Source organism: Poecilia latipinna, unplaced genomic scaffold (genome assembly GCF_001443285.1).
Source record: "Poecilia latipinna isolate Pla-1442-1.1 unplaced genomic scaffold, P_latipinna-1.0 Scaffold1581, whole genome shotgun sequence".
Taxonomy (NCBI): domain Eukaryota; kingdom Metazoa; phylum Chordata; class Actinopteri; order Cyprinodontiformes; family Poeciliidae; genus Poecilia; species Poecilia latipinna.
This window is the reverse complement of record NW_015114197.1, coordinates 120,609-131,819: the sequence shown is the minus strand read 5'-3', so window position 1 is coordinate 131,819 and position 11,211 is coordinate 120,609. Positions and strand designations below refer to the sequence as shown.

Sequence of the window (11,211 nt, the reverse complement as noted above, 5' to 3'; positions counted from 1 at the left end):
AAAAAAAAAAAAAGACCAAAAGGGCACTTGGGGGCAAGGAGCAAAAGGGGCAGGTACTCAAGCCCCCCCTCCGGTACTCCCCTCTACACGTGCCTGAGTCTGGGTTTGGAGGCGGTCTCCGTTTATTTAATCTGTCAATCGGGAGATATTAGCATTAGCACCTAGCAGGTGCTCTAGTTCTCCAACCCAAACTATACAAAATAATAGTTAGCATGCATCAAATGATATAAAGGTGTAATAGCAACTCAAATAAAAATATCCAAACTTCATTAATACAGAAGGAAAAATAAACATTTGAACAATATAAATGAAAGGATTATAATAGATCATAAAACTTGCCTCTCCCCAGTGGAACGAATAACAAAAAGGAAGAGGAAATTAATAACTTAATATTTATAATAGTCCTGGAAGACCCTGAACAAAAAAAGAAGAAAATAAGGCGGAGTTGGAGGACCAAACCCCTTATAGTAGACACAGAGGAACACAACAGTCAAGTAGAAGCAAATACATGAAAGAACACATTTTGTGGAAATATACAACTATTAATATAGACCCAGTTACATATGCAAACATTTATTTTAAAAGTACATGTTGGAAAAAAATTATGCCAAAAGACGAGACTGAAAAGAGGAAAAACAATTTTTGGATCCCAGAATGAAATGGTTAATCATCCAAGGCAGCATCGTTAAGATGACTGTCTCCCTCTTGTGGCCACCGGCAGCGTCGACAGAGTTTAACAAGGTAATGTTTTTCTCGCAGGCAGCAGCAGTATGGGGCATAACAAGCCTGTGGATCTCACTGCCGTTTTCTAGCTCTGTCATTCCTGGACTCATGAACTAAAGAACATCTGTGCCGTTTTTGGAAAATAACCACCTCAAAAAAGTGTGATATTTGCGAGGAAAAGACGAGCGTTTCCGTCCGCGCTGCTTTGTTTATCTTCATGGAGTCGTCGGACCGGAGTTTGTCTGAGATCTCTGCGCTGTCCGTGGATTAACTCGGGACTCGCCTCTTCTGTGGAGAGCCGTGACATATCTATCCCAACTACCAGCGTGGATTGTGTCGCACACGGACAGTTTGGGAGATAATTATTCTCACTTTAGGGGAAATAAAGTGGAAATTGTATCAAGTCAATGAATGCGGGACCAACGGACACTTGTTGAAACAGTTTAAGCGTCGCTGTTTTGTCGCAGCATTTTAGCTGAAGAGGTTAAAAAACTTGAGTTTTTTTTTAAGCAAAGGAAGACAACAAAAGGATACGTTGTTAAAAATTACAAACATGGTCCGGTCAGCAGCTTAGCTAAAGGGGTTAGCTGCCGCTGTTCGTTCAGTTGTGTTATGTTAGCAACATGCTAACGTTATCCTAACATTCAAACAAGTAGTTTGTTCAAATGCGCTAATATGAAGTTAAATACGCAGATAAGTTGCTGTGTTTATCAGTTTATTCTCGAAACTAAGTGTGAATAATTTTCAAACATTAAAACAGCAGCATAGTTTTAATTTATTCCGTTACAAGTAATCGGGAGATAACTTTTATGACAGCTTAACGTTAGCTTAGCCGCGTTAGCACGACCAGGCGAACGGAGTCAGTTTGCGGCAACTTGGTACTGCCGCTCATGTGCGGAGTGTTTCCAGGGACTCCAATGGGTCTGCAGCTGCGCTCTCAGAGAGGATTTGGAAGATAAATAGCCCTCCGCCTCATCTCCAGAACGGTCTTCCACTTTTCTACCCCCCGCTAAAGTTTTTAAACTGCGGCCCGCACAATGTCCGGCTCCGCGGGCACAGGTGGCTCCAACCCCAGGAAGTTCAGCGAGAAGATCGCGCTGCACAACCAGAAGCAAGCAGAGGAGACGCGGGCCTTTGAGCAGCTGATGACCGACCTCACCGTATCCAGGGTAAGTACAGCTCGTTTTCTCCTGCATGTGGTCCTCTGAACCCGGACAGCCGCTGCTGCTAGTCGGACAGATTGGGCTGAGATTTGTGGTATCAGTTTGGTTTTCCTTCATGCGGCTGGGTCTAGTCTGGAGGTTGACTTTCAAAACATAAAATGACTTCAAATATTTCAATTTAAGAGAAAATAAATTAATCACTCATTTGCATGTTCATCTTAAGTAGTTGTTCAAAGTCCTGCAGATGTCTCTTCCTCTGACATCTGCAGGAAGATGATCCAAATGGTTCTGTCTCCTCCTCAACCTCTGCAGAATCCCGTTAATGAGCCATTTATTTAAATCAGGTGTGCAGAAGCACCAAACCTGCAGGAATAGCCTTGCTCAAGGGCTTTTAAAAATCAGATCAAATATACAGATATTCAGATTGGCTGGTAGAATAATTATCCCTTATGTATTGTTCCGTGTCTGTTTTAATTGTTAATTAACTAATAACTAATATGTGAAGAAATATTTTATTTGTGGTTTAGTCAGTTTCAGCAAAAAACCTACTCAATTTATTTCACTTTTTAAAAATATTTTTATCACTTTGTATATCAATGTTTAGGAATTTCTGTTACATTGTTATAGTTATTTAGAATAAAATATATAATTTATATATATCACACATATATAATGTTTGTTTACTAGTTTAATCATTTGCAATATGTTTGGCTGTGATGCCTGTAAAGCACACTGTGCTGCAGTTGTATAATTGAACACTGCTCTACAGAAAACTGATTGGCTGGAACTACAGCAGCTGCCACTAAAATTTACTGCCCCCACTTAATTTCAAAGGTAACACATTTTTTTTAATTTGACTTTTTTCCACGGCCAAATTTCACATTTTGTGAAACTTGATATATTTTTTTCTCTATTAAAGCCTTTATTTTAAAAATAAGTCAGTTGGATGTCCATGTAACATAAATGTTATTGAATAACATATTTTTGGGCTCATCTGGTTTGAATGTGATTCATTCAGATATTAACATGATCTACATGGAAACTGAAAAAGTTATTTTCTGGCTGATATCCCAATGCACTGACTTGACTTGGAAATTCAAACTTTGTCTTTCTACTGTCACTCTAAATTGTTCTGTTAGCAAAAATAAAACACAGTAATGGGTTAAAATGAGTCTTAAATACATTTTTAAATGACACCAATATGCCTGGGTTCTGCGTTGTTTAGATCAGCATCTCTCAACTCTGGTCCTGCACGTTTTAGGTGCTGCTACACAGCTGACTTACATCAGTAGCTGATTACCAGGTTTCTGCAGCTGGATGCCATGCAGTCATTAGGATCAGGTGGATTGGAGCAGAAACACACCTGAAACATGGAGCAGGGTTAAGGAAAACCACTCCAACACACCCGACCCAAATGCCATTTGGAGTAGCCTGTTGAAGAGCCACTCATTTAAATCAGGTGTGCTGAGGCAGGGCACATACAGTTTGGAGTTGTGATCTAAGTTTGGGAACAAAAAAAGTCTGTTTTAGTTGAGCTCTAGTTAGTTTGCCTAAAAAGTCTGGTTCATTTGTGGAGGTGTGAATGTGTATCAGACTCTGATGTGACCTCTGTTCTGCCTACAAACCTTGGTCTCAGTTTGGCTGAAGTGAACACTGTTCCGGTTTGAATGCATGTGTTAAGAGGACTAGAGACCACTTCAAGAGCAGGAAGTACATTACAACGCAGGGCATTCTGGGTAAATACAACCAAAATAAACATGCTAGTATAGCGTTAGAGGTAGAAATGGCTCATGGTCTTTAGCCAAAGACAAAAGAGAAATTTCACAACCGCTAAAATCTGACGCCACTCCATTTCTGTTTACATTTGGTGAAGGAAGAAATTGCACTCAGTGTCTTTGTCAGAGGTTTTCATGTTGTGTCCTTCAGTGGTTCTTGGTGCAGCGCCCTCACAGGTGAGGAGGGGAACAGCTTGCTCTGAAGGTTTGGTTCTTTTGACTCAGCGCAATGAGAAAGAGAGCAGCTGAAAACGTAACATGAACCCATATTATTCCAAGCATTGTTTTTTAACATGCCAAACCCACAGGGGGCAGTGAAGAGCAAAGCTACAGCCTTTGTTAGCCAATCAGATTGCATCAAAACAACCACGACTTCCTGTTAGGATTTAAATATGGCGCCCGGAGATTTGTTTGTGTTAACAGATATATATGTTGAGAACATAAAATGAATACAACAGAAGACAGAAATAATTGTTTTTAGTGATATTAAACTGATCTTTCTGGTGAATGAAAATCCAAAGCCCATAAATGTATTCAGATATCTGGCTGTGTATAGACTAGGCCTCAAACATGCATTGTTGTATATTACTAAATTATACTGTATAGTACTACAGTATATGTTGATACTGGTCCTTGAGGATTGGTTTAGGACATTGTGATGATGGAAAAGACAGAGAAGATTGATGACAATTGGGTTCCTAACAACCTATGTTATTGTGGTAGTTTCAGCAATGATTTAATTCAGTGGTTTTCCTCTGGACCTCCAGTTCTGCCCGTTTTATGTGTCTCCTTATTGCTGAAATAACTGGGCTATTAACCGGCTCCAGCAGCAGTAGTTGGCCTGCAGAGGAGGTCCTGCAGTCACTTCAATCAGCCCTGCTGGAGCTGAACATCTAAAACATGAAGACTGGTTGGGAGCCATAGATAGCATATCATGTACGTTGCCTGTTTAAATGGTAATGTTCAACTCTAGTTGATTTAACTTTAACAACCTTTACCTTTGAGTTGCCATACTTCACTGTAATTTCTCGTCTAACTCTTTAAGTTGTTTTTTGGGTTGGGCTTTTTAATTCCCTGCAGAGAACTTACTTAGAAATTATTTACTATGTGTGTAAGTGTTTACACTTTGTTTATTTCTTGGGTAGATGAGAAATGTATCAGAGATCACAAACCGTTCTTTTCAGGTATTCATATTGGGCAGCTGATAACAGGAAGTCCTCATATATTATATTATGTGACACCAGAGCCGATCAAAGCCATGTTGCCAGTTAACATATTAATGTCTTCTGACTGTTTGGTTTCTGGCTATAAATTAAAGGTGCTCAAAATATTGGATTGCAGTTGTCATCACCATGTTCAGATGCGCATCCATGGCTCCATGGAGGCAACGATAGGCTTGGAGAGCCATGGATCGTAACGGCGGACTGGAGACATGACCATCTAAAATCTGCTGATTACATGTCTCGGTCAAGGTAGAACCTTATACGATCCTTTAATAGGCCTCAAGACGACCAGTGTTTGTTTTTGAAGCGATTTTCTTTGGTTTCATCTTGCTTGTAGGAGCTTTTCTAATGAAGGGGAAATTCTGTGACATTTCTGTTATTGCCCTTGGTCCAAAGAAGTGTTTGAACATAGAAACTCAACGCCGTAACCTGTCCACACAAAGCGAACCCTGGGGGTTATTGAGTCTATTCGAAGCGGAGGAATCCTGAGGTCATTTCGGACTCGTCTTCCACTTCCTGTCTTGTTGTTATGTCACTTTGCTGTTGCAGCAGAAGGACAAAATGCCCTAATGAGGGAATCGTCCTTTAATTACATCCAGAGAAATTCTAACATTATTTTCCTCATCTGATCTGTGAGGTTCGCAAATGAGGTGGTTTTGAGTTGCGCCTGAATGTAAAGTGTGAACTGCTGCTGACCCAGTTCAGTACATGGGACAGCTGGGTTTAGAAGCAGATGGTTAAATATTCACACCAGCAAACAAATGACTTAGGAAACCATCCTCTGTAGCTGAATGCACAGACAGTTCCAGGACTTCCCTCAGTTGCTTTTTGCGGCAGGTAGTTTGCATTTTGATGAACAATAGATGTGTTATGTTGGATGTTTTTTTTTTTAATGGAAACATCACCGTTACTATCAGAGCCACGTTGTTTACTGCTGTTTGTTTATGTTTGTGCAGTAGCAGAATTAATTCTGTCATCTTGGAAGAGAACATCTTCAGGTTGCACGTTTAAACTGAAAAAAGTATTTAGGATTTTCTTTTCAGTGCAAACTTAATAGAAAGCAAAATTATTTGATGATTTAGGAAGTATTTATTAATAAACGTCTTTTTTACTTCTTCCAGGCTTGCAGGAGTATTATTTCTAATAAATAATTCGGTAATTATTTGACTTATTTTTCTTAGTTGAGAGCGATTTACAGAAAAGTCTATTAAGTCCAAGTGAAACACATTATATGGATTAATTGTACAAAGCCTTCATTTATCTCCATTTTCACTCGAAATATGTGAAACTTTATTAGAAATTGCTTTGTTTTATTTTTAAACAACAAAGCAGTGGAAAAAAACAGAAATTTGGGGAAAAGGTTTAAAGTGAAGTGAGATAAGAGAGAAAAAATAAATCAACGCCATAGAAGTCTGCCTGTAAACCTGCAGAAAGACAGAAAAAAACAAAACAGAGACAAGCAACATATGCATATATAATGTTGTAACATCACTGAAAAGTTTATTCTAAGTTGATAAAAGCTGAATCGAGTGAACTGCGCCCCAGCATAGAGTGTATCTGGGAAACCTTAATCTGAATGAATCTTAATCATGATGATTTTCTAACACATTTAAGATTAGAACATTAAATCAGACCAATTTAAACACAGAAATGAGGACCTAATGGAAAATGCTTTATTACCTGTTTAAAGGTTGCTATTTTCAAAAAGTGTTTTTAGTCAAATAAGACTCACCAGGATGTGTATTCTACTGTAATGAATATGACTTTATTTGGTTAAATTACCTGCCTGATCTTAACATAATGCCTGTTTCATATACATTCAGTTTTTCCCCTCAAGATATTCATAATTTATTTACTTTGTTGATCCCATTCCAACAAAATGTCCTAATGAGGAATTTAAGTCCCAGACAAAATGAAATATCAGGTATTACTTTGGGTTTCCTTCCATAAGCTTCTCACTGCGGTTTGCTGGAGTTTTTGCCCATTCCTCCTGACAGAACCGGTGGAACAGGGTCAGGTTTGTAGACCGGCCGCGTTGCTCACCCACGCCTTTTCAGCTCTGCCCACAGATTCTCTATGGGACTGAGATCAGGGTTTTGTGTCGGCCACGCCAAAACAATGAGTTTGTAGCACTTTATAACCACTCTGGTAGTAAACTTGTTTGTTTGGACGACGTCTTGGGAAGTCTTGCGACGTTTTGGAGTCGTCGCTTCTTCATCACTGAGCGGCATTTCAGCTCATGTTGGTACGAGACTCTTTCTACACCACCTAACTGAACATATGGATGTGGAACCTTCTCTACCTGATATCTTGACTGTTTTTCTTGAAGGAGATATATAAGGCAAACTTTTTGCACATTTTTGTATTTCCATTTGGGTTTGCTTCTAAAAACAGCCCAAACGCTTAAAAAGCACCCAGATGTTTTTTGGCAATAATTTATTGTTTTTTGGTATCTGGAAAATGAACCGTTTCAAAAACCTCCCAATTGGTAAGTCACAATTGGTGGCCTCTGTGCCATTATCTAGCAACCCTAGCCCAGCCAGTTAGCTAGCAACATAAGCTGAGCTCCAGCACATTTGGTCAGCTGGTTTTACCACTGTAAGGCCTGTACAATGGCTACTGGAAAATACAAGTGTTTTATTGACTTACCATCCAGAAATCTCTTACTACATTCTTGTTGGTTGTGCAGGAGGCTCCACTTCTGCTTTTCAAAGATATATTGCACATCTGTTAGCAGAAATTTTCAAATGTGAGTGTAAATCTTGAGTTTGGGGGTGTGGCCAGCAGCAGATTATTTGGATTTAAAGTGACAAAACGTCCTATAACAGCTCTAAATAAACAGAACTGAGTCGACTGAAATCTCATTATCCAAGAATGATTTTGTGCAAAAAATGTAATGAACATGTTTTGTATAGGCCATAGATTTAACCTCTTCAAAGAAGCAAAATTTAAAAATGCCTCAACAGGTGTGCCTCATTTTAACTCAAATGTTGTGAATTGACCTCTCAGATGCATCATCATCTGGATCTTCCCTGTTGTTAAAGGCACGTCAGCAGTTCTTCCCTCTCTGACGCCTGTTTGTCTCGGCGTCCTGCAGGTGCAGTTCCAGAAGGTCCAGCAGCTCCGTCTGTCCCAGTCCCGGGCGCAGTACTACGGTGGCTCTCTGCCCAACGTCAATCAGATCGGCAACACCAACGCAGATTTTCAGGTGGGAACTTGTAATTCACCTCCAGCTCTGATGGGCGGAGAGCAAAATAAAATGTTATGAATCGTTTCAAGGACGAGTTTCATTGAGTAATTCCTTCGGTTTGTCAAGGATTTGGCTTATTGTGCAGGAGATCAGCCAGCTCAAAGACTTTTTAGCTGTTTTACATCAACACCATTCTGCTTTTCTGAAACTTCTAGGAGCTTCAGCACAGTCTTTTGTAAAACCAGATAAAGAACAGCCATGCTTTGTACTGTTTTATTGAAGCCTTTTGCATCCCTTCAAACAAACAAAGCAAAGCCATTGTGCTGAAAATTGTCCGTGTGGATAGAACAGATAAATAAAAGACACAAACATGGATGTTTTCTGTAGAATCTGCTTATCTTTAGATCACAATCTGCCAGATCAAGGTCTGCCTCATCTTCTCAAGGCCAGTTCTGCCTGGCAGCTTCTCCTAATGTGTAATTCTCCAGCAAAAACAGCTCAACTGGGAACCAAACTCACAGAAATGCAAATAAACCTTTTCTAGAAGCTCTGAATAATTTAGAGTTATGGACGAAGAGGGGAGAATGAAATATCAGTGCATTAATCCTTGACAGTTTTCAGAAGCTGAGCTTTTCTCTTTCTGTGTCAGCTCCCTCAGGAGTGCTGGGAGACTGCAGGTCCAGGTAAAGGTGCCCTTGTTATTTGGAAGAATGGCTCTTTTTAAGTAGAGCTGCCATCCAGAAATCAATCCCAGCTCAGAGGGAGAAAGCTCCTCTTACTCAAAGAGTCCATTTATCCTTCTGAGAACAAAACGGAATAAAACCCCTAAATGGCTCCTTGATTCCCTTTTATAATTATTTATCAAACATTGTTCAAATTAACAAATCCTCTCTGGCTAATGCAGCACTCCTAAAACAGAAAAAACGTACGTGTTTTATCTGTAACTTATAGTTAAGATGTGTCTGTGATGTCGTTTGATTTCTGCAGATCTTTGTTTAATGAAGGAAGCAAACTGCACCATGTGGGAGTGCTGAAAGAGCTTCATGCTGGTTATTTTTACCATGGAGATAACAAAAACATCCTAGAAAACTTCTCCTCAGTGCATTATAAAGTTGCTGACATGTCAGATTCTTGATTTTTAATGATCCAGATCCGTATCGGAGGGAGACGGACTCTCATCGATCTGAAAAGGAGCTTTATGCTCCGGCTTGAGTTACTGTCACGCTTTGAGTCGCTGCGTTCTTCACGCTGATTGGTAGCGAGGATAAACGTCGAAAGAGCATTAAATTAAATTCTGCTTTTATTGCAGTTACAGAATCGCATATTGGAGTTTTTAATTTGATTGTATTCATTTAATAAAGAAATATGATGTAAAGCTCAAAAAAGTCAATTTTGCAGAATACTGCCTCTTTAATTATTGCTCAGGCTGCAGATTTTGGTTTGCAGCTACTTTCCATCTTCCTGGAATGACATTCTGTCTTATCTTTCCCATTTTGGATAGTGCTCAAATGATGATTAAAATGGTTTTAGTGTGGGATAATGCTGTTGCTTTTCCAGAAAAATAAAGTCAGATCATAACATCTGGATGCTACATGTGAATAACTGACCTTTTTTTTGGGAACGCTGCTGCTGTCTGATGTAAGCATCCTGCTCCTGTCTCCTCCACAGGGTGGCTTCCCCTCAGGGCTGGACTCGGTCCGGGGGACCCGCCACCACGGGCTGGTGGAGCGGGTCCACAGGGACCGCAACCGCATCAACTCGCCTCACCGCCGACCCATCGACAAGCACGGCCGGCAGATATCCTTTCATACGCGTTTAACGTTGCCACGGTGAACCTGGACCATGCAGTCGGTCCCGTTTGTTTGTTTGTTTGTGTTTACGTTGCTGTCCAGTTTGTGACGACGGAGGTGAATTGTTGCCTCGGGAGCGGAGTTAGTCATTAAAATAAATGTGACGCAGAAACGCCATGCACAGCTTATGACTAATATAAAGTGAGAGTGGTAGGTTTACGAGCAGGTTGTAATCTGGCGAGGATGGAGTGAAAAGCAGAGCGGTTAATGTTTTCTTCCTGTTGGCTTCAATTGTTTGCAGCCAGCTAATGTGTGCTTGTGTGGGTTGTATAAATCTCCCACCATCAGAGCATCAGAGATAATCACTCAGCTGTTTAGGTTTTGACCCGAAACGGTACTAACCATTTTAATTGAATTTATCCAGCATGTTGTCCTGACAGCTGGACCTAATGAGGAATCTGCTTCCAAACACGATGATGATGATGATCTCTTACTAATGTTACGAGTGTAGTGAGTGTTTCCAATCAAATCATCTTGAGCCGCCTTGTGCAGTTTTCTTTAGGGAAAACTGCACAAAAGCAATTAATCCTCAGCGGCAGTTTAATGAACTGACCTGTTTTATTATTTGATCCTTCTTATGTCTTTGTTTACTTTGATTTAATTTCAAACACTACACTGCAAAAACACAAAGTCTTAAGTATTTTTGTTTAGTTTCTACTGCAAATATCTTAGCACACTTGAATTAGGACAAACCTCCTGGTTTCATTTTTATATTTGCTTAGTTTTGCTAACTTTGTCTAATTGACCATGATAAGGTTTCAGTCAGAAAGCACTCAGAACTGATGTAGATTTTAAAGTGTTTACGATGCATTCTGGGTACAGAATAAACATAATTTTACTGCGTAAACAATCTGCACCCACTTCAAAATAAGAGCGTGAATATAAACGTCTAACATCTTTGGTCGCATTTTCCTGCTGTGTGAAAGTATCTTTAGTGAAAAATAACCCTTCTTTATGTAACTGCTGCTCTGAAGTTGCCTGTTTATTTATTTTTTAACACCAGTATTTGCGTTTGTGATGATATTTTACGTTGAAATCGTCAGCCCCTACCGGCCAGAGATGATCAAGCTGAGAATAGATTCAGTAAATATCACATTGTTGACGACCTGCTGAACTCTTTTAGTTCTTCCTTTGCATTTTAATGTGTTTTTTGTGTTCCAGTTATCGCCACCTACTGTTGGGCAGTGATATTTCTTCTTATTTTATTGTAATTACTAGAGGTGTGCCGATCGATCGGTCACCGATCATAATCGGGCCAATTTCCGTGAAAAAGTGCATGATCGGTGA

General features: G+C 39.8%; 1 protein-coding gene across 4 annotated transcripts in view; it reads left to right on the top strand.

Moving 5' to 3' along the window:
* The first annotated feature begins 759 nt into the window (after positions 1–759).
* Positions 760–11,211, top strand: part of crtc3 (CREB regulated transcription coactivator 3) — a 43,687-nt gene continuing 33,235 nt past the window's right edge. For 2 of the 4 annotated variants that reach the window (XM_015058880.1, XM_015058878.1), the window contains exons 1-3: positions 761–1,892; positions 7,982–8,092; positions 9,743–9,871. In XM_015058880.1, the coding sequence (XP_014914366.1) occupies positions 1,761–1,892; positions 7,982–8,092; positions 9,743–9,871 (372 nt within the window). In that variant the 5' untranslated portion in view covers positions 761–1,760. Of the gene's footprint in view, positions 1,893–7,981; positions 8,093–9,742; positions 9,872–11,211 lie in introns of all 4 variants that reach the window. The other 2 variants (XM_015058879.1, XM_015058882.1) reach the window with 2 other exon arrangements.